At 40.2% G+C, this 24,691-nt stretch overlaps 1 protein-coding gene across 4 annotated transcripts in view; it reads left to right on the forward strand.

Annotated features, from left to right (window-relative positions):
* The window catches only part of AMPH (amphiphysin), a 220,821-nt gene that overhangs the window by 84,022 nt on the left and 112,108 nt on the right, over nucleotides 1–24,691 (forward strand). For all 4 annotated transcript variants that reach the window (XM_041773241.1, XM_041773242.1, XM_041773239.1 and 1 more), the window contains exon 2: nucleotides 10,758–10,838. In XM_041773241.1, coding sequence (XP_041629175.1) covers nucleotides 10,758–10,838 — 81 coding nt within the window. The remainder of the gene's footprint in view (nucleotides 1–10,757; nucleotides 10,839–24,691) is intronic.

Genomic DNA, 24,691 nt, shown 5'->3' on the forward strand with positions numbered 1-24,691 from the left:
TACATGATTTACTTTTATTCTTTGTTTATAATCTCTTTGCTTGTGGTGATTGCATGTTCTGTGTTGAGAAGTATTTTCAGCTCTGAGTGGCTGGGAGCAGGAGGCCATGCTTTGACATAGGCAACCTGCAGGCAGCCAGGAGGAACAATCTCTTTCTCACCCAAGTGCCCCCAGTACCTTATGTTGCCCCTCTGTTCCAGTGCTCTTTAAAGAAAGGTTATGAAGGCACTCAGAGTTCCTTCCTGAGCACAGATCATTAAAAAACAACCACATGAACAAACTGAACTGAAAATACCATGTCCAGCCCTATGTCAGGACTCATTTCCAGCAAAAGGACATTTGGTTTTCAGTCTATTAGCAGTCTCCTTTTTTTTTCTTTTTTACTTCCATTCAGTCCTGCAATTTGTATAAAGTTTGAGTTTTTAAGATCAAATTATTGTTACTTTGGAGGCAATAAACATTAAAGATAAAAAACCACCAATAAAGTCATCTGTTGGCTGCACATCTGGTTGGATAGATCCCAAGTCCTTGGTGATTTTTGAGCCTGGCATCTGAGGTATACTACATGGCTTTGGGGACCACTTAAAAACCTGTGGTATTTTGGTGGTACTCCAGTCTGAGTTTATGCATAGCATGGTTTGAGAAGTTCTCTACCTTATAACCTTTCTCTTTTTCTTCATTCACATGTGTTTGCATGTCAGGCAGAGGCAAGTTACCTAAAGGCATCATTTAATAAAAAAGGAAGTGAGTTTCTTAAGAGGATCAGTGACCTCCCTGATGTCATTCAGTGACCCCAGGCCGGACTGCAATGGGAACTTCAGTGTGGGGATTCAGGTCTCACACTATTCTTTCCAAGAAAAACTGCTACGCTTTTAATAAATTTTAGTCTTGAAAATAAAACCTAAACAGGGATAAAGCAGGCTGCTGTTGGTGTTAGCCCAGATTTCACCCTCAGTCCCCAGGCACAGATTTTCCTGATTCGGGAGATGTATTAGCAGATCTGATGGTGGCATTTAGTCTTCTGGTTTGAAAGAGAGTCACATGGAACATTTCCATTTCCTGCCACTCTAAGACTCTTCTCAGATGCTTCAGTAATATGGAGGAGTTGGTAATAAAGACAGTTTCTAGGAACCTAGACAGCTACTCTAGGGTACTGTTGGTTGCCTTGGCAGTTGCTGACACCTGTGTGTTTCTTGGAGTTAGAGAATTGCCCAGAAGCATTTACTGAGCTGCAGAAAGAGAAATGCCAGCAAACCATGCTGTCAATGAAGATGGTTTCATAGTCTTCATTGTGTCCCATTAACTGTGAAAGATCCCTCTGTATTGCAGAAGGCTAAATATGTGACCTTGACATACACTTTCCTCAGACTCTCATCTGTTGGATGAGCAAGTTAGATTGCATGAAATCCATGCTCCCTATCAGGACCTTCACTTTGCAGTTTAAGATGAAGCTATTAAATCAAAGAAAAGAAAAATAATTCACCCTTACTAAAAAGTACTCAAAAAGAGTCAGGCATCTAATTAGGTTCTTTTGCTCATGTTCTCATTTAATCTTTCCAGAATTGGTATTCTCTAATACCAATTCTGGAAAGTTCTAATGTTGGGAAACTGAGGCTTAATGAAGTTAAAAGTTTTGCAGAGGTCATCCAGGTCTCATAGGTGATCAAGTGGAGTCTGTTTTGTTTGACTTGTGTCTTTATTTCCTTCCACTAAGCCCATGCTATCAGAGCAGTGGTTATTCATCTGATAGAAGCCTTGAACCCTGTTGGATAAAAGACACATTCATGCTGTATCAGTCATATAATTTCAGGTCATCCATGGAGAGCATGGAATCTATCTCTGTGGACCCAGATAGGGAGCCCCTGGCCTACAGAGAGGCCACGGTTGTCTTTATCTTCCTCAAGGGAGACCAACGCCCATCTACATGTTATTCACTCTTCAGGTTTCTGTTGGAAAGACTCTGTATTGCTGTGATTATTCCTGTATGTGTGTCTTCATCAAACAAAGGGAAGATTACCTCTAGGGAGTAGCTGTAAAATCCTAGAATCTCAAGACAGTTGTGTGCCTCAGGAGCCATCCACAAGCCCCTACTGTCAGGTACTTCACAATTGTTCACTATCATGTGTTAGGAGGTCAATAATTCCAATAGCTAACATTCTTAAGCCCTTGTTGCTAGAAATTGAAGAAAAGTTTTATATGTCCCTTATTTAATTTTCAAGCCATGCTCTGGGTTAGGTAGGGCAAACTCCAAGGGGAAGGGCTGGGAGTGAATCTTGGTTCAGTTATATACCAGCTGTGTCCTTGGTCAATTACTCCAATTTTCTGTGTTCTTATTGGTAAAAGGAAGATAATCATTTTAACCTAACTTGTAAGATTGTTGGAAAGATTAAATTCATTTTTAGATATAATGCATATAGAACTGTGCTTGATACATTTTAAATTTCCATAGATGGTAGCTAATCAATTAGGGAATTATAGAGTTATCAAGGTGGGGAGTCTTCACAAGAGGAGGAAAAGTAATACTATTTTCTTTCTTTCCTCTCTGTACTCCTTTTCATCTGTTTCATACCCCTCAGCACTAATAGCCAGCCCCTTCTTGACTTAGACAGTTTATAGTCCCAGTTGAAATCCCGAAATCCTGGATAGAGCTTTATGAACTTTTTGTTCTACCTAAGCCAACATTTTTCATATTTATACTGTAGGTCAGTGTTTTTGAATTGCTGATTCATCTTCTGCTGGTACAGTGGGTAACTGAAGTCACAAAGACTGTCTGAGTAGTGTGTATAAAGGAATGTGGAACAGAACTGCTCCCTAGTGAATTGGCTGGGTGTAGAGCTCTCCCTGGCTTCATAACCACATGCATTTGCAGCAGCTCTTCTACAGGTGGATTGCCACCAGTTCAGCGCACATGCTTTCTCTCAAACATCTGGACAGTGGTAAATGGAGGACTATCTTCTCTAGCCAAGGAAGATGCAGATTAATACCAAAGGTGTAATGAGGGTGGAGGGTCTTCGTATTACCATGTGCAATATTGGCATGCCCTTGATAGGGGCCACTGAAGAAGGAAAATGTGGTCTCTCTCGGAGTGTCGAGATAAGTTGAAGGCTTTAGTATGCTTCTCTGTCACTTTACATCACATTTTGATGTAAATGCTGTATTCTGGGTTGGGAACTGGAAGTATCAGGGTTCCTAGAAATGTAGCTCTGAGACATGGTGGCCAACCCAGGAGGAGAGAGTAGGCACCTGGAGAAGAAGAGGGTGTTGGATGCCAGGGCCCACAATCCACTCATCTTTACTCGATCGATATTCCTCAAGCTATTTTTTTTCCAGCAAGAATTATTTTTTTAAGTCAGAGGACTCAGATGTCCTCAACTTTAAAGATGGGGAAGGATGGAGGAGAGCCGACTGTGGGAGCATGGTACCTGGCAGGTGGATGCACGATTGAAAATAGCCTGGCTGCTACTTACTGGATCTGCATCCTGGGGGCCCTTCTCAGTTACCTCTGTTTCCTGTCCAGGCTCCAGAACTTTCTTTTCTCCATTGTGTTCTCATTCTCAGTCAGCTCTGTCACAACTAGGGATAAACTTGCTCATGTGTGAGATTTGTACTCTCTCTATTGTGTGTTATTCTCCGACTTTTTAAATCTGCATTTCACTCAAATGGACAGAAGGCTGTGAATATCCCCTCTCATCTACTTTTGCTTACTTCCCCAAAAGCATTTCCCAGAATTAGAGGACAGCTCATGCCAGCCTCTGAGAGAGTTTGAGGCCACGAAGGCTCTTGCATTATTGAGATTTGCCAGAGCAAGGAGTGGATGCCATAGTGATGCAGACATAAATCTATAAAGGCCCAGATAGAGGGCAAAGTACAGGATCTTGACAGGTACATAAACCACACTGTTCATCTTGTTCTTCTCAATTTAGGGCACCTTAAAGCTGCTTCTTTAAGTCTTGGAGCACAGCCAGAAAGAAGTCAAAGGTCTAGGACTCTGAAGTTTGGCATGTGGTGCGGTGCCTGCCCATAGGACACTTCATAACAAGCAGTTCCCCTGCACTTGCATGTACCTGATGACCTCCCTCCTGTCCTAGGTGGTGGTGGAACTTCACACAGAGTCAGAGTGAGCCCTTGATAAATGCCCTGTGAATTTACACATGGATGTGTGGGTATCTGGACAGATGAGTGAATGAATCATCTGCACATGGGGGGGGGGGAGGAGGGGAAGACCAACTCTCCATAACTTACCCAGATAAGAAGAGACCATAGTCATTAATGCAGTTGACTCCTGGAGTCATTGGATAATCTATACATAGCTTTACATGCTTTTTAAAAAAATAAATGCAAAGAGTATGAAGACAGGGATGTCTCCTTGTTCAGAGAACACTAAATCATGTCGTTCTCTCCTTGACTTTGAGAGTCTGGTGTAAGGAAGCATGAATCACCCACACTTAAAAGTCTGTCCAGTGTGATCCCTCATCCAAAACATGAATTTCTGTCAGGAATCTCAGTGGCTCATCCTGCAGAATTGTTTTAACCTTCCTCCTTGCCCCACTATGAAGCTGCACAGAAAGCATGTCTCCAACACCCCCATAGTCTTCCTCTTGAAATACCTGTGGTCTTCATCCTTGGCTCGTGCCAGCTTCTTCATATTCCATCATTACCGTGGGCAATGGAAGATGGTGATGTTTTTCTTTGCCTTAAAACACCAACTATCTTTTTGAAAGCGGCCAACATAGTAGCTTTCCATTCCTAATGTACAAATATTAAGAGAGGGTAATTCTTCTGTTACTTATACAGTAGTCAATATTTATTTGCTCTGGACCTCAAGGATTTGAAACTTGATTAGAATGGTAGCTTTACTGGATGGGAAAACTGCCCAAATCAAAGAATTTTGAATTTTTAGGGACCTTACTTGGCCACTTCATGAACAATTAACTGCTCTAGAGAATTGCTCTAAAAAAAAGAATATGAGATTCACATCTTCGGAGCAGCCCATGTAAAACATGCTGGGAACTGACTGCTTTTGGAGACACTGGAGACACTTGAAAGAGGATTTATTAGTGGAAATATTCCAGGCTACCATATTCCTGCTATTCCTTCCTATTTAATTTTTTATCCGCCTCTGTCGTGCTGTCTTTTATGATCAGATCAGAACTTCTGAACTGGGCCCTGAGGCAGGAGGATGATGTTTCAGAATCTCAGAAAGGAGAGGCAGTTTGAAAAAGCTTATGCAATTTAGAATGGGATTTTGCATTTTGAAAACAGCAGCAACCAAAGTAACAACAAAATCCTCTTGTTTCAAAATAGTTGAGTGTCAGTGCAAATGAAATTGTCCTAAAATGAAATGCACAAGGCACAGAATGGCTGCCTTTGGCTTGAAGGTGGAAGGTATTACCATGTTGTCAGAACCTGAACATCAGGGACAGGAAAGCCTAGTCATACCCCTGTGGCATCCATGGTGCCAGACGTTCAGGCTTAATTGACATTTTCGAGGTAGTCAGTGGACAGTGAAAGTGAGAGGCCACCTAAGCTAGAAACTCACTGTCAGATCTCATGATGTAAAACAAGGAAGAAGATACTCTTCATCAGCTCAGTTCCAGGTTTCAGTATTTTTGTTGCCTTAAGATATTCCTTTATGCAGCACATCAGTTTTACCACCAATATTGAGGCTGCTGGAGACAAATCACAAAACTGCTTCAGTGAATCTTCTAGCTGGGCCTTCAAGTTCTGTCCCCAAGTCCTGTTGCATGTTTCCTGTCCTTGCCTTTTCATAATCTCCCATCTGAACCATTTCCATCCTTGGAGACTTGACCATAACTTAGCGCCCCCCCCCCCCCCCCCCCAGCAGCGGAAACCCGAGGTCATCCTCGCATCTTCTCTGTCCCTACCCTGCCCGTGTCCTAAGCCGGTAAGTACTGTGGATTGCGCTTCTTAAAGGGTCTGTTCATCTGTTCCTGAGCTCCGACTCCATCTGAGTCTGACCCTGTAGTCTCTTAACTGGTCCCACTGTCTTTTAATCTGTCCTGATCACTGTCACCAAGGGGCGCCGGTCTAATTGGAAAACACTTCATTGACTCAGCGGCCTGTAGGAGAAAATTAAAGTCTTTAGTCTTGGGTGCCTGGGTGGCTCAGTGGTTGAGCGTCTGCCTTTGGCTCAGGGCGTGATCCCGGGGTCCTGGGATCGAGTCCCACATCGGGCTCCCTTCTCCCTCTGCCTATGTCTCTGCCTCTCTCTCTGTGAATAAATAAATAGAATCTTTTTTTTAATTATTTATTTTTTTAAAATAAATTATTTATTTATTCATGAGAGACACAGAGAGAGACTAAATAAATAAAATTATCTGTGAATAAATAAATAGAATCTTTTTTTTTAAAGATTTTATTTATTTATTCATGAGAGACACACAATGAGAGAGGCAGAGACATAGGCAGAGGGAGAAGGGAGCCCGATGTGGGACTCAATCCAGCATCCTGGGATCACGCCCTGGGCCAAAGGCAGACACCCAACCACTCTGAGCCACCCAGGTGTCCCAAATAAATAGATTCTTAAAAAAAAAAAGTCTTTAGTCTTGCAGAATAAGGCCCTCTCTGATCTGCCCTCTCCCTCCCACACCAGCCTCATCTACACTCCCTATCCCTACATTTGGCTCCCTTTTCCGCCACTGCTCTTATGGAGTTTGGCATGTGGTCCAGCAAGTCACCTTCAGCTGGAGAGAGAGGTGAATAGATTTTCTTCTCTGCCTACTCTTCGTGGTGATGTGCGTGCTTTCGTAGGGAAAATGTGAAACTTGATACATTTATTATGGATTCAAGCATTAGAAGATATCTGAAATTAGAATTAGAATTTGAATTAGAAGATATTTATTTCGTTCATCTGTTAGATGAATACATCTCTTCTCTGGCACCTCTAACTACTGGCTAAGCTCAGATAACTGCTAGGACAGTGAGCTCATTACCTCTGCCAATGAACTATGTAATTTCCAGAAAACCATGATAAATTTGTGCAAAAGTTTTTATTTATTGCTTTTACCGACCGATGCTAGCCCTTGACCTTGGTTTCTGATGGAACAAGTCCGATCCTTCTTTATCGTGATAACCCTTCAGATATCCAAAGACAACTGCACTCTCTTCCTCTTCTCTTCTCCCTGGTAACATCCCCAATTAGATCAAATTTTCCTCTTACCTCAGGGTGTCAATTCTCTCTGCCTTTCTGGGGACTCCCTTTTGCTGGCTGTAGGTTGTCTGTGAATTCCTGTGTTTGCCACCTTGTCCATGGCAGAGAAGCATTCAGTCCGGCTCTCCCGGCTTATCAGCCTGGGGTGCTTTCCAGAAACATTACTTTGTCGACGCATATCAACATATCTGCTAAAGTCATCCCTTGTTTCTCCTGAAGGGCAGAAACCATGTCTTCCTAGCATCCGTTCTGTTGCATGTTGGTTGAAAGTTGAAATCATAAATTCATAACTTGTACAATTATGTTTTTGACTTAATTTTAACTCCGTTGAATTTCATCTTGTTAGAGAATTTTGTCAGGATTTCGCGAATCTTGATTCTCGTCATGTAATACATCCAATATTCCCCCCAACCTCCAGCTTTTTGCCAATGTAAGTTTATGCTGTTGATGCAATTAAAATAGGAGTGAGGAGGTTCCTGTGAGAATCAGCTGAAATAATAGAATTTCCTGACATTGTGACTGGCTTGTAGAAGGTTCACAGCAAAGGCCGGATCCTTTGCTGCTCTGTCCCGTGCCTTTCCTGACTCTCCTGTCACCAGGATGCAGGTGTGCTGTAACTCTCACAGGTCCTGGTCCTTCATTACTTTCCTTAGAAGAGAGGGCAGCGGCACCTGCTTCTCCCTCTCTCCTTGCCTCTCCCTCAGCTCGTATTCTCTCTCTCAAATAAATAAAAATTAAAAAAAAAAAAAGAAGAGAGAGTGTGGGCTTATTGTGTCATCCAATTACAATTCTTTCTTGACACCTAGGAGCAGTTTTTTGGGTCGTTTTTTTCTACTTTAATTATACTGTACAATATCTAGAAATATGAAATACAAATGTTGTGATTTAAAATTTAAATAATAGACTTTCAGCAAAGGGTTTGTGAAAAATCCTCTTCGCAGTCATAGATATACACCTTGGAAGATATTTCTTTCTTTCTTTCTTTCTTTCTTTCTTTCTTTCTTTCTTTCTTTCTTTCTTTCTTTCTTTCTTCTTTCTTTCAAGATTTCACTTATTTGAGATAGAACAAGGCTGAGAGAGAGAGAGAGAGAGCACATGTATGCTCTAGGGAGGTGGGGGCAGAGGCAGAAGGAGAAGCAGACTCCCCGATGAGCAGGGAGCCTGATGCGGGGCTCCATCCCAGGACCCTGGGATCATGACTGAGCCGAAGGCAGATGATTAACCTGCTGAGCCACTCGGGTGCACTGGAAGGTAGGTTTTTCCTAGAGTATGGTGGCCTTCAGGAATCTCGGATGAGAAGTGAGAATGACAAGATCCCATTTGCTTCCCACAAGAAGGAACAGGCTATCTGTGGGTGGGGACAGGGGTACCAGACTTCCAAAAGGGGATTTTCCAGAGCATCTCCAGTAAGCCACTTACTGTGTCCTATTTCCTCAGCCATCATTATAGAATAAGAAGCAGCTGGGAGTGTTGGGAGGATGCAAGAGGTAACATGAATCACATCCTGCGGTTTCAGGCTTGTAGGGGAGACTCCATGGACATCTGTCTCTTTTTCTCCCACTCCTGAGACCAGAGCACCTTTGTACTGCAGGGTAAGAGGTGGGGCTCAGGTTCTGTGCTCAGAAGACTTTGAAACCCTTTCTTGGCTTTTGTGAACTGCTGCCATCAGACGACGTGTTGGCACTTCTCAAAGACTCACCAGCTCTCAAGTACCCAAACATTTATGAAATTAGTCAATTTTATGAATTAGGGGGGAAAGGTCACATAGTTTAATCCTGGGTACCTTCCCCCATTACTCTTGGTGTTTATGTGTGGCACAAGAGGTCCTTTGGGAGGCCTAGCTTTAAAATGAAATTTTTTTAAAAAGGTAGATGGAATGAAGAAGCAATCAAGCAACATTTTCTTTCTTAAAGTTATTTTTACTTTTGAACAAAAAATATGGGAGTGGATGGGAGGAGATCTTGTAACAAGGCCAAGAATCCCTAAATCATTGAATTTCCTTCCCTGGCAAGTGTGGCCAGTGTAATTTTGCTTTGCCCTCTCTCTCTTGCAACAACTGGCAACAACAAAAATAATAGTAACAATAGCTTGCATTTGCAAAACACTTCTAAGTTGTAACTGTTGTTACAGTTTTTCAAAAGTTAAAGACAACATTTTCATATAAATAATTTTCAATCTGTTAAGGCGGTGTTTTCTCAAATGATGTGGTGTTTGAGGTACTAGATGTGGAACTACTGAGCTGAGAAGCCAGTTTGGCTCTCAGGATCCCTCTGCTCTGTGCCCAAGTAACTTTTTTTTTTTTTTTTTTTTAAGATTTTATTTACTTATTCATGAGAGATACAGAGAGAGAGGCAGAGACACAGGCAGGGGGAGAAGCAGACTCCATGCAGGGAGCCCGACGTGGGACTCGATCCCAGGACCCTGGGATCACAACCTGAACCAAAGGCAGACGCTCAGCCACTGAGCCACCAAGGTGCCCCCCCACCCTCCACCCCAAGTCACTTTCTGCTGTCTCTCTTAGGAACTGCTCCTCTCAATATCCCGTCCTGAGCTCTAGGAAGACAGAACAACTCCTGCTCAATCTTATGATATATAATGATTTTTCCAGGGATCTCTGCTGAGGCTACTCCTTCAGCTGGAATGCAGTCTGCCACATTCCTATCTGCTAATATTTCCGGTGCAATTTGAATGAGCTCCACAGAGCATTCCCTAAGAACCTCAGCTCTAAGGGATATTGTTAATAATACTTTGTAACCCCTCATGTTGCCTATTACACCTTGCCTCTGATTTGTTATTTGGGAACCTGCCTCATTGACCCCATTAGACTCTTAGTTTCTCAAGATTAAATGTTGGGACCTTGTTGTATTTATCTTGATGTTTCTGGAGACTAGTGCTTAGCAAGAGGCTTTGCGCATTTGAGGGCATCTTTGTGCATTTAGTGGGTTGAAGGGCATATTGGAAGGTGGTGGGGGAGAAGGTGCTATGTGCCTGGTTCCAGCAATTCTTTTTTTTTTTTTTTAAGATTTTTTTTATTTATTCATGAGAGACGCACAGAGAGAGGCAGAGACACAAGGCAGAGGGAGAAGCAGGCTCCCTGCGGGGACCCCAATGCGGATTCAATCCCAGAACTCCAGGATCACACCCAGGTGTCCCAGCTCCAGCAATTCTATCAAGTAGGCTAATACCATCCCTATCAAGTAGGCTAATTCTTTGGTGGGATATCTTTGGTTCACTGTGTAACAAACAACTGCATACCTGTTCTGCATCAAGCATTGTGCCAGATGCTTTGGACAAGAAGACAGGACAGACCTTTGGCCTTTAAGTCACGTATAGCCTACTGGGGGAAATGGACGGATATGTATAGGTCGATAAATGCAATGTAGCATTACATTGCTCAGCCTGGGAATGCAGAGCTGTGGTTAAAATCCCAGTCTGATCAACCCCAAGCCACTGAACCAAGATGCTTCCAGAACAGAAAAACTAGCTATGCTGAGTGATGTCTCCTCAGAAGAGCAGAACAGTCTTGCTTTGCCTGTTATTTGCAACTATTTTTAAATCAATCCATTTTGTCTTATTTCCAAACCAGGTCCTTCAGAAGCTTGGCAAAGCTGATGAGACGAAAGATGAACAGTTTGAAGAATATGTCCAGAACTTCAAACGGCAAGAGGTAAGTCCAGTTAGCTAGTTTGGGCCTCAATTTAATTGTCAAAGAGAGATACTCATCAAGAATGGCTTAGTGAAGGAAGGGGAAGTGGGTTGACAGTGTTTGGGTTTTAATGTAACCACAGTGCGTTAAGGTTGAAGAAGGAATTTTCTTTGGGGTTGGCGTTGACCTGAGGGTGACACTTGCTAATTCTGTAGGCGTTCTTGTGGGAGGTGAAGGAAGAGGCAGTAGGCACTGTGGGAAGAAGACTGGCATTTTAGACTCTCAGGAGATTAAGACTTTGCTTGTCTGGACCTCTTCAATACAAATTATTGATCTAAAGGAAAGCTGCTGTTTTGGGTGATTTATGGCCTTAGTATAATAGAGTATAGGGAAACAGTAGTCAGATAGTTCTGGCACTATTATTTTAATTGTTGCATGCTTCAAGATCATGCATTCTTAACAGGGATTATATCTCCCCCAAGAGGGTGAAAATTGGTTCTTTGTGGGCAAAATGTACTCTTTTTATGTATCTACATCATATAAATATATAGTATATCTATGGTATTAAAATTTCATGAGGGTGTGTGATGAGGAAAAAAAAAATGTCTAAAAAGTCTCCATAAGGGAAGTGCTAATATGGACCAAGGTTGAGGAACATGGTTTGTAATGTTTGTTCTTTTGATGGGCTGCTGTGTGATCAACAGACACATGTGTAAAGAAACTCTTTTAAAAATCATCTGTTTGTATCTTCAAGGCTTGGAGAATTGGCCAGAATATCACTCCTTGGAGAGTGTGCATAGGGTCCAGGTGGGGCTCTCTGAGGTTAGAAGCCTCTTATCTGGAGGTCATATGAGAGGTGAAGTGGAAAGAGCGCTGGGACGGTAGACTTTGGTAAATGGGATTTGGACTGGGCGGTGATACATGAGGGCCTGGATTTATTTTCCTGGTGTCATTGGAGCTACCAGCATCCACAGGATATTGTGGCCTTGGGAATGACAGTCAGTAATGTCGGCTCATCACAGGTTTCATTTTGCTGCCTTTGCCCCTGTTTGCAGGTCTCAAATCCCAGACATTGCTTTCTTCCATATGTGTGCCACAGCTCCCGCTATTTGTCTCACTGCAGATATGCTATTTCTTTCCCTCGCCAACATGGGTAATAAAATCCAGCAGGTATAGAACCAGGTATCCCAGTCTCTACCAGAACATATTCCTGAATACCTCCCATTTCATCCCAAGACGAGGAGTGGACATGTGCAGATGGGTCCCCAATTTATTCTACGAGTGGTAGCAGTTTTATTCTGTCTGAAAATGAGGAAGGAGAGAAGGGAGTTGGAGAAGAAAACAGTGACAGAAATAGATCATGTCCAGGTAACAGTATTATGGAGAGCTTTGGATTAATGAAGGTAGAAGAGAGAACTTCTAGAAAAATGTCAGATCCAGGCCCATAGGCTGACTATATTGTCCTCGGGTCTCCTCCAGGAGGACAGATTCTCTATGTCCCTTCTGTTCTCATTCCCTGAGTTCTCGTACATTCTCTTATGCGTTTGGATAACTCGCACACAGATCACTGTCTGGATTGCAGCAGCTTCACCCAGGACAACTTGTCAGTCAGTACCCTGTTACTCTGCAGGGCAATCCCAAATATCTGCTCTAAGGGGTTGGAGTTAGATAGCAGTGATTCAGGTTTGTAGTTTTACCTGCTTGAGGATTTATACTCTACCCATTGAAACCTCGTCTTCCTGTCTGGTATGTCCCTGTGGAGCTAATTAGATCTTTGCTCTTGGATTTTTTTTCCTGTGCCACTTTTATGGTGTTTTGGTGCTGTTAGCACCCCAGAAGGCTAACCTTGGGAAGCATTGAGTTTAGGAAAGCATCTATGACGAGGAAGCACTTTGCATTTTCCAATTCTTATTGGTTTTTTGGGTTTTTTTGGACTTTGTTGACTGAACCTGGTGAGAGTTCTTTTTTTGTCTAAGTACTAAAGTACGAGAAGTAAAATAATCAGTTTCCTCAGTTGAGTGACCTGTGCCACTAGCAGCAGCAGCATGAGGTGACTTTATAATGCTGCTATGCCACCCACTACTGTCACTATCTATACAGTTTCAAGTGTTCAAGTTATAGAGCAAATCATATACTATCATTCTTGAAGACACAACATCTTGGTCCTTATCAAGAATATTAGCAGATTGCAAGAACTGGGTACAACTTCAAAATCTGGGGAAGTTTGAACAAGCAATTTATAAGAGTGAAACAAGTAGAATAGAAATGTAGAAATAGTATTTCTCAAAGAGTATCTTGACCCTCGCTTTGGCTCCCTTTGAAGCATTTTTGCATCAAAAACATCTTGCATTTGCATATACTCATTCTGATGTTTTTCTGTTTGTTTCTTTTTTTAAAAAAAAGATTTTATTTATTAGAGAGAGAGATTGTGAGAGAGAGCAGGCACATGCGGGGGAGGGGCAGAGCAGAGGGGGAAGCAGACTGCCTGCTGAGCAAGGAGCCTGATGTGGGCTCCATCCCAGGACCCTGGGATCATGATCTGAGGGCAGATGCTTAACCAGCTGAGCCACCCTTGTTTATTTCTTTTAATCAGAAACAATAAATTTATATTTATGTTAATACAATAAGGAGGTATGGTACCTTAACCCTGTGTGTATAGTAGACAGAGAGAAGGAGAAAAGGAATAGTTGGGAGGTAGGTAGGAGAGAGATGTATCAATTTTCTGTAGAAACATATTAATGGTTGAGATGAATGGTGAAGGCTGAATGTATTAATACTCCACAGGGGGGAAAAGATATACTTTTAAGCCTCAGTACGTATTGGTAACTGATTCACATCTGTTTCAGATGCTGAGAAAGGTGTTTCTACATATGTGGGAATATTAACTTAGAAAGAAAGATCTACTAAGATTGTGGTGACCTCTATGGGTCCTATAGCTTTTAGTGTTAATGTAATGGTGAATCGTTACTCTAAAGGCAGAAGGTATCATCTACAGGTGACTCTAAAGATTTTATCTGACCCAGGAAATCTAGATTTCTTATTTTTTTCTGTGATGACATATTTTTCAAATCCAAAAAGATACTATGTAGAGTATAAAATGAGCTATATTTGGATTTGTGCCTTATATTATAGTCACCTGATCATGCTCAAGTAGTACTTAATCCAAAGTAGATTGTTCTAGAATATTCTAGAAAGTATTCAAACATCTTGGGTCCTCGTGATGTTGCTTTTAAATTCCTTTTAGTAAAATCATGAATGTCCTCCTAGCGATTGACATATGCCCTGTTCATTCAGGTTGGAAGCAAAGATGGCAGCAGGTTCTGTGTTTGAACTCTCGCTTGAAGTTTAGCTTTTATCTTATTCCAACTCCAGGTTTTCTTTCTGATCCCAAACTTCTTTTCCTAAGGGGTGGTTTTTGTTAGACTCAGAGGGTGGATGAAGGATTTGTGTGCACTCTCTTGGTTGTCCTATTGGGCCCCCCGTTGCTGCGGTTTTGTGGTCTAGATTTTGTAAACCACTCAACTGGGACAAGGAGGAAGGGGAAGAGTAGGGCAGAGCAAAAAGAAATAGAGTGAACTCTGCTGCCAAATACTCAGATTTTCCATGGTGACAAATGCCAAAGAGAGCAAGGATTATAGATATCCATCCAGTAGGAGCAACAAAGTCTGACTTCGACATGTCCTCCCCAAAGTGTTGTATTTTTTTGCCCCCTTTTTATTTTGCCTGTCTTACCAGAGCCACCAACAAGTAGCAGAATTGATGGTGTGAACATTGCCTTATTTCACCTGGTAGCTGGCTAACGAACCTGTTAATGAGCAGAGGAAAGGTCCCAAAGGGGAAGGACGGTCCACGGCCTCTCTTCCTCCTTCTTGCTAATAAACCCACCCATTAAGATGCTGTGCTTGTGGCAACCAAGCTGATTATAACAACTGAATAGCTTGGGCTGTTTGGGCCCAGATAACCAACTATTTGGTCACATATCCATGAGTACAGCTGTGAGCACCCACCTCGACTTACAATCCAAGAACACTACTTGGAATAAAGGGGAGGTGTGTCTCGCCGCTCAGAGCTGTAGCTTTTCCTTCCTATTTAAACACCATGGCAGTGTGGTTCTGCTGTCTCTCTCCGTGCCCAGCAGCCAGGAGCAGCCTCGCTTCAGTGTGATACAAGCGAAGAAGAAAGGAAAATGTTTGGACTTTGAAGTCCTCTCCAGTGGTGAGAATTTGGAGCCAGTTCTTCCAATTGTTAGGATCATCCAGTGACCGAAAACTGGAGTCATGTCTTCTCCTTCCTGATCTCTCTGCAGCCCAGGGATCCCATGTGATGCTTTTCATCTTTGTGTGTCCATAGGATCTAGTGCTTTGTACACAAGCTTTAAAAATACTTGTCAGACTTGAAACCAAACCTGGTGGTGGAAATGATCAGTTAATTTTTTTTTTTTTATAAGGGGGCATCTGGATGGCTCAGTTGATTAAGCATCTGCCTTCAGCTCAGGTCACAATCCCAGGGTGCTGGAATTGAGCCCTGCCGTGGGACTCTGCTCGGCGGGGAGTGTGCTTCTCCCTCTCTACCTCCCCCCTCCCCTCGCTTGGGCTCTCTTTTGCTCTCTGTTCTCTCTCACTCAAGCAAATAAATCTTTAAGAAAAATAAGATGAAAAAAATTTAAGAAAAATAAATGAAAAAAATTTTCATAAATATTTTTTTTTGTTGTTTTTTGGGATAGAGTGTAAACATGAGTTGGGGCAGGGAAGGGGTGAAAGAGGAGCAAACTCCCTGCTGAGCAGGAAGCCTGACACAGGGCTCTATCCCAGGATCCTGAGATCATGACATGAACCAAAGGCAGACGCTTAACTGACTGAGCCCCCCAGGCACCCCTGAAAATGATCATTTAGAGCACATTCTTAGAGCATGCTTTTATTTCTGGGCTGGAAAAGATGCTGAATATGTGCATTTTTGTAAGTAGTTTCATGACAGTTTTTAATACATATGCATGCAAGTAATTAAAAATAAAACTTAAAGACGTTTTAGAAAATGTAAATACAAATATACTCCCACAGTGTGTTAATGTGTGGATAAAATTTTTTATTTATGGCAAATTGCATTTGCATTCTGAATTTTTTTTGCAATTTTCTTAAGCATATAGGCTAAGCAGTTACCTTAGAACTATTTCTTTTTACCACAGATAACTATGATCTGAATACATTAGCGTATCCACTTTTTATTATACTAATAGTGACTTCCTCTGAAGTAACCATTGCTTTAGTTAAATATGAGCCCATCTGTCTGTCTGGGGGTACCCATCTAATTCTAAAAGATGGTGTCCTAGCCCAGAATGTGGAGAATCTTAGTCGGCCTACGGAGCTTCCTGTCAGGTCATCAGACTTTCTGGATTCTGAGTAAGAACTTAAAGGGGGCAAGTTTTGCCCTCCAGAGTAGTGTTTTTCACACTTTAGCTGCATCATCGCAGTACAGATTGCTGTGCCCCACTTCTGAGCTTCTGCATCAGTAGGTCTGGGGCGAGGTCTGGGAATGTGCATTTCTGACAGGTTCCCAGAAGATGCCAGTGAGGCTGGTTCAGGGGCAGCAAACTGAGGACCTGTGCTTGGTTTCTATTCATATCTTTGTTTTCTAGCACTTCCTCTGACTAATTCTTGAAACTTCTATCCCTACGTTAGATATCTATTTCAGTATCTTTCTGACAAAATATGGATAGAAAGTTGGTGGCCATGCCCTGAAGTATCTGTGATCTGTATAACTGTGATCTATGGAGAGGGTCTTCTCCCTAGCAGGTGTAGTTTTGGGAGCAGTGGCAAAATTCCTTTCTTCCTAGAGTTATTGATCCAGGAAGCTGAATGCTCGGTGAAAATACATTTGCCCCTGTAAGAGGTAAAATATATGCTGCTCAGACCCTAATGAGAATGAGTTTAATAAGTCTCTTTCTAGTTAGTCAGGCTTAATAGGGGATAGTATAGAGAGTATTAGCACTCCAGATAAAGGATCCTGAGAAGAAATGAAGAGTATTTATCTGGCCCCTTAGATATAAGGTCTTGAAAATAAAATCTTTCAAGGCAGCTGAAGCAACCCTGGAAGAGAAATTTATAGCATTACATGCTTCTATTAGGAACAAAGAGAGGAAACGAATCAATAATCCGAGTTCCTACCTCAAGAAACTGGAAAAAGATGAACAAAATAAGCCTAAAGCAAGCAGAAGAAGGAAATATAAAAAAGAGCAGAAATCAACGAAACTGAAAATAGGACAAGAATAGAGAAAATAAATAAAAAGCCGAATTTTTGAAAAAATTAATAAATTTGAAAAACTGACCCCCAAAGAGACACAAATTATCAATATCAGGGATGAAACCAAGGATATCACTATAGATCCTCTAGCCAGTAAAAGGACAATAAAGGAGATATTGTGAACAGCTTTGTTTGTTTGTTTGTTTGTTTGTTTTTAACAAGGACAGAAGAGTCACCCAAAGAAGAAAATGGCATATATAAAAGTCAGAAGTTTAGAAAGAGATTACCACCATTGAAAAATTGCATTTGATGTAATAATATTAATGTTGAGAGCTGAGTCAGGGGAGTGAGGGTGGAGATGAGCTGGGTAGGTAAATGGGCCATGAAGGGTAGGCCAGCCGACCTGCCTACTCTCCGTCCTTCCTTCTTTCCTTTCTTCCATTCCTCTTTCTTTTTTCCTACCAGCTTTAGTGAGATGTAATTGACGTATAATATTGTGCAGGTTTGAGGTGTACAAAGTGTGGATTCAACACACATATATTACACTTATGTATTACCATGATAGTGTTACACCACCTAATTATGATTTCTTTTTTTTTTTTTTTTTTTTTTTTTTGGTAAGAACATTTAAAATCTAGTCTCTTAGCAACTTCAATTATATACCACAGTATTATGAACTGTAACCACCGTGCTACACATTAGACCCCCAGAATATATGCATCTTATAATTGGAAGTTTTTACCCTTTGATACATATCTGCCTTTTACCCCACCCCCCAGGCCCTGGTAACCACCATTTAGTCTCTGTTTCTATGAGTTTGGCTCTTTTAGATTATATACACAAGTTATAATATATAGCATTTGTCTTTGTCTGACTTATTCTGCTTAGCATAATGTTTCAAGGTCTACGTATGTTGTTGCAAATGGCAGAAATGGAAAGGACATATAATATTTCATTATATATGTGTATATGTATATTAGTACACACATATATAAGTATTATATATATAGTATTCCATATATATGTTCCATTACATATACAAACTCTCTCCACATCTTTTTTATCCATCCATTCATTGATGGGCACTTAGATTATTTCCATATCTTGACTATTGTGAATAATGATGCAATGAACATGGGAATACAGATGTTTCTTTTAAGTCTTGTTTTCACTTCCTTTGAATATATACCCAGAAGTAGAATCGCTTTATTTTTTATTCTTTTTTTAAAGAACCTCCATACTGTTTTCCATAGTGGCTGCTCCAATTTACATTGCTGCCAACAGTGCCAAAGCGTTCCCTTTTTCCCATATCCTCGTCAGCACTTCTTATCTCTTGGCTTTTTGATGATTGCCATTCTAACATATGTGAGGTGACATCTCATTTTGGTTTTGATTTATATTTGCCTTATGGTTAGTGATATCAAGCATCTTTCCATGGACCTTTTGGCTGTTTGTATGTCTTCTTTGGGAAAAAGGTCTATTCAATTCCACTGCCCATTTAAAAAACTGGATTGTTTTGTTGCTATAGAGTTCTTTGTATACTTTGGATATTAACCCCTTTTCAGATATATGGTTTCCATATCTTTTCTTCCATTCTGTAGGTTGCCTTTTCATTTTGTTGGTGGCTTCCTTTGCTATGCAGAAGTTTTTAAATTTGGTGTACTCTCATTTAATTTGATGTATAACTTTATACTTTTAAATTTGATGACCACAATGGACCAATTCCTCAATGACCATAAATTGCCAAAATGTAATAAAGTAGACTATCTGAATAGTCCTATAATCATTAAAGAAATTGAATTTGAAATTTAAAATCTACAAAAGAAATATTCAGGCCCAGATGGTTTCACTGAAGAATTCTGATATTAAAAGAAGAGTTAACACCAATTTTATGCAGTTTTTTACAGAAAGTAGATGTGGCCTGTATGATCTTAATGCCAAAGCCAAATAATCACAATGTGGAAAAAGAAAACTGAATATCCATATTTTTCATGAACTTAGACATATAAATCCTTAACAAAATGTCAGCAAATCCAACTCAACAATGTTTAAAAGGAATTATAACCATGACCACGTAGAATTTATTCTAGATATGTTAGGATGGTTTAACATTCCAAAATTAATCAGTACGATCCACCATATAAACAGCTTAAGGAAGAAAAAACCGTATGATCATACCAACTGACGTAGAAAAAGCATGACAAAAATTTACCATTCATTCATAATGAAAATGCTCAGCAAATTAGGAACAGAGGAGGGTTACCCTAATTTGATAAAGAATGTATACAAAATAATTAAGGCTAACACCATACTTAATGGGAAAAGACTTCGCCTAAGAAAATGCTTTTCGCCTAAGATTGGGAACAGTCCAGGATGTCTGCATTCACCAATGTTGTCCAATGTAGAACTAGAAGTTCTAGCTGGCACAATAATTAAAAAAGGAAATAAAAGGCACACAGATCAGAAAGAAAGATACAAAACTATTTGCAGATATGTTATGCACATAGAAAATCCCAAAACCTCCACAAAAAACCCCTAGAACTAATAAGTAAGTTCAGTTAGGTCATAGGATTACAAAATTGACACCCCAAAATCAATCACATTTCTGTATATTAACAATGAATATGTAGAAACCAAAGTTAAAAACATAGTAACATACAAAAAAAAAGAAATGTTTATGTACACTCTTCACAAAATACAGACAGTATCTATATGCTGAAAATTACAATTTGTTAATGAAAAAATCAAAGAAGAATTAAATAAATGAAAAAACATACCATGTTTATGGATTGGAAGACTCAACATAGTAAAGGTGTCAGTTCTTACCAAATTGGTCGGTAGGTTTAATGAAATTTCATACAATTCTTACAGCAGCTTTAAAAAAGGCATACATAACATTATTCTAAAAATTATATGGAAACAGACCCTAGAGTAGTTAAAACAGAGAAGAAGAATAAAGTGGGAAGAATCACTCTATTTCAGTAGTAAGTCCTATTACGTTGCTGCAGCTTCAAGACAGTATGGTATCAGCAGAAGGATAGACACATAAATAATGGAACAGGACAGATAAACCAGAAATAGAGCTACACAAATATATTCAACTGATTTTTGACAAAGGTACAAAGGCAATTCAGTAGAGGAGAAGTCTTTCAGTAAATTATGCTGTAGTAATTAGGTATCTATAGACAAAAACAATGAACCTTGACCCAAACCTAACTCTTATACAAAATTTAACTCAGAGTGAATCAAGGACTTAAAAGCAAACATAGTTTTAAAACTCTTGGAAAAAGGAATAGGAGAAAGTCTTCAGAATCTAGGACTATGCAGGATTTTTAGACTTGACTCCAAAACCACAGTCCGAAAAAGGAAAATTTGATTCTCATCAAAATTAAAAACTTTTGCTTGGTAAAAGGACATTAAGAGGATAAAAAGACAAGTATCTAGAACATATAAAGAACTCTCATTCTCACTGGTGTGAGGTGGAACTGGAGGGTATTATGCTGAGTGAAATAAGTCAATTGGAGAAGGACAAACAGTGTATGTTCTCATTCATTTGGGGAATATGAATAATAGTGAAAGGGAATATAAAGGAAGGGAAAAGAAATGTTGGGAAATATCAGGAAGGGAGACAGAACATAAAGACTCCTAACTCGGGGAAACGAACTAGGGGTGGTGGAAGGGGAGGAGGGCGGGTGTTGGAGGGGAATGGGTGACGGGCACTGAGGTGGACACTTGACGGGATGAGCACTGGGTGTTTTTCTGTATGTTGGTAAATTAAACACCAATAAAAGTTAATTAAAAAAAAAAAAAACTCTCAAAACTCAACAACAAAACCCACAAACCATCCAGTTAGAAAATAGTCAAAAGATACAGACATTTCACTGAAGAGGATATCTGGATGGCAGAGAAGCCATTCATAAAATATTTGAGTGTTTTCATATGTTCAATATGTGTTTAACATATATTTAACCATCAGACAAATGCAAACTAAAAATGCAATATCACTACACACATCAGAATGGCTAAAATAAATACTAGTGATACCACTAAATAGCATTAGTGCTGGCAAGGATGTGGAGGAGCTCAATCCCTCATACATTGGGTAAAGTGATAAAGCTATACTGAAAAACATTTTGGCCGTTTCTTTAAACATTTCTTTTTTTATTTTTTATTTTTTTATTTTTATTTTTATTTTTAAATTTCTTTAAAAATCATGCGGCTGTCATATAACCTAACAACTGTGCTCTTCAGCATTTACCCCATAGAAATGAAAACCTATGCTTCTGCAAAAACCCATTACTAATGTTTATGGCAGCTTTATTTGTAATAGCCCCAAACTGGAAACATCCCAGATATCCTTCAGCAGGTGAAATGGTTAAACAAACTGTCGTACGTCCATAGCACGGAATGTTACTCAGAAATAAAAATAGATGTGGTAACTTGGATGAATCAATAGGGGATTAGTCTGGGTGAAAAAAAGCTAGCTAAAAGGTTACTTGCTATATGATTCCATTTGTAACAAACCTTATTGACATCACAAAATGGCAAAATGGGAGGAAGAATAGTGGTTGCCAAGGGGTTAGGGAAAGGAGAGGGGAGTCAGATGGGGTTACAAAAATTAACACCAGCAATCCTTGTCCTGGTGGAACAGTGCTATATCCTAACTGTGGCAATGGATGCATGAAATTTTACATGTGATACATGCATGAGTACAAGTAAATACTGGGGGAATAAGGTTGGTGGATTATGTCTACAGATATAACTGTTCTTATTCTAGTTGTTGCAACAGTGAGAGAAACTAGTTACAGGAGAAAGGATCTCTGTATTACTTTTTCCAACTACATGCAATTCTGCAGTTACCTCAATAAAAATTTCCGTTGAAAATATCCCCTTTCAGACTTTTACTTAGCAAAAGCTTACTGCCTACTGCTTCTATCAGATAAAAGTGCTTGAGGTAAAAGCCGGAGACTCACATTGTTACAGAGATGGGGAAGGAACAGAAATGAGGAAATACGCAAGGAGAGAAACAAGGAGTGGTGAGCTTTGGGCTGAGTTATAGAATGTATAAGGTGTAAGAAAGCAGCTGTCAGCTCCAGCTCACATCTGTCACATGAGAATGGGGCTCAGGTTGCCACACTTGATTTCCCAGAAGAGATCAAATCCTATATTTTACATGAAATCTCCCCAGTTTATTTGGTGTGTGTGTGTGTATACATCATATGTATATGTGATTTTATTTATTTATTCATGAGAGACCCAGAGAGAGGCAGAGACATAGGCAGAAGGAGAAGCAGGCTCCATTCAGGTAGCCTGATGTGGGACTCGATCCCAGGACTCTGGGATCACAACCTGAGGTCAACCACTGAGCCACCCAGGAACCCCGGTATATTTTATATTTTTCAATAATTTTGAACTTACGAAAAGTTATAAAATGGTACAAAGAATTGTAGTGTACCCTTTACTTAGATTTCCCAATTACTTTCTCATTCAATCTGTCCATCCATTCATCTCCTCATCCATCCACTCATCCATCCATCCATCCATCCATCCATCATCCATGCATGCCCCTATTATCTATCTAGCATACAAAAAGGACAGTCTCCTACATAGCCACAGTTCATCTGTCAAAATCAGTGAGTGACCGTCAATCTTATATTACCACCTAATTTACAAACCTCAAATTTTGCCTACAACAAAGCTTTTGCTCTGGGAAGGACCCTGTTAAGGAAATGAAAAGACAAGCTACAGAAGGGGAGAAACTATTTGCAACATACTGTCCACTCATGTGTTTCTAAGTCCAGGGACAGACCACTCCACGGTCATATTTGCACTTAGCTGTCAGGTCCCCATTAGCCTCTTTACATTTGGAGGAATTCCTCAGTCTTGCCTTGTCTTTCATGATCTTTAGATTTTTGAGGAGTACAGAGCAGTGTATGCTTGCAGAATGTCCTTTGACTTGGGTTTGCCCACTAATCTCATGTGATTAGCTTCATGCGATCTTCCCTGTCAGCTTTGCTACAGAAGTGAGGCTTTGTTGTTCCCAGATATCAAAACACATGATCCGCATTTGTGCTTTTACAATGGATGTCAGCTTTTATCACTTGGTTAAAAAGAGGCGTCTGCTGGATTGCTCTAGTACTTAGTTTTAAATTAGTAAAGTACCTAAGGAGTATTTTTTAGGGATAGACTTTGAGACTCTGTAAATATCCTTTTCCTCCTACAAACTTTCACCGACTAGTTTTTTTTTCCATTGAAGCTTCTTGTCTAAATCAACTAATACCTGATGGTTGCTAAATGGTAATTTTTTTTCTTTTGTCTAATTCCTTCTGCACGTATTACTTAGCATTCCACTCCATGGTAAAATGTTCCCTTCTCCCCTAATTAAATAATTATGGTAGTATAGAATTAGAGATTCCGATTTTATTCAGTGGGTAAGTATATTACTATTAGTTTTGAAATGCAGTTGCCTTAAATTTAGCCAATGGGAACTGCTGGTAGTGACTCTTGTGTCCTCTTATTTGAGACCTTTCTTTTTAACTTTTGGCACAAGATGTTCTGTGATCATGTGCTTGCCTTCAAATGAGTTTTTTCTTTATTTTTTTAAAAAGATTTTATTTATTAGAGAGAGAGAGCACAAGTAGGGAGAGCTGCAGACAGAGGAATAGGGAGAAACAGACTCTCCGCTGAGCAGAGAGCCTGATGTGGGGCTCAAGCCCAGGACTCTGGGATCATGACCTGAGCCAAAGGCAGATGCTTCACTGACTGAGCCACCCAGGTGCCCCAAAGGAGTTGTTTCTATAAAGGTCCTGGATTTTTTTTTTTTTAAGTGGAGAATGGCATTTAGAAACTAAGACCTGAGTACTGGGTATTTCATTGGTTCCAGGGTATCATACTTGGAGGTCTTCTAACTGAATAGAATTAACACACATACACACATTTATTATACACTCTGAAACCATGGCATCTCGAATTGCAATTCAGTATCTCCTACTTTGAGTCTTCCCTCTTTTCATATTTGTACCTCTTTCTTTGAGAGTGAGAAATCTGGCTTCCATTACTCCCAATATATATTTGTGTGTGCAATACCCTTTATGTAATCAGTCTTCCAACCCATGGGCCATCTCCTCATCTCCTGTGCTGTATCAGTCAAGAGTATTCTCAGCTCTTTCATTGTGGACTGATTCACATTGGCCTGCACCTTTCCCCTCCCCCTACTCTACACCTGTTGGCCAAGACTCATCACCCATTTGGCATACCAGCTGAGCATTCCCCCATGCATAGTGGTGTGCCTACTAAGAGTTCTCTGTCCTGGCTTCTGGCATCTGACTTATGAGAGTTTCTCCCCTATCGCCACTAAATTTGTGCATCAGTGGAAATAACTCAGATATTGAAAGCTGGCACCTAATTTGATTTTATAATGGGGTCTACAAAATTACCCATGTCTATGGGATGACCCATGGGCTACATTATACCTAATATATAAGCAATACTACACATATAAGCGTACTAAATTATAAGCAGCATTAATGTCCTAAAGGAAAGGTAACAGTTAATATAGTCTGTTAACTTATAGGACAATCTTCTTTTTAGGCTTGATAATATGACAGTTACCAATTAAAAATATGTGGTTTGTTTGT

This window comes from Vulpes lagopus, chromosome 11, assembly GCF_018345385.1.
Source record: "Vulpes lagopus strain Blue_001 chromosome 11, ASM1834538v1, whole genome shotgun sequence".
Lineage (NCBI taxonomy): Eukaryota > Metazoa > Chordata > Mammalia > Carnivora > Canidae > Vulpes > Vulpes lagopus.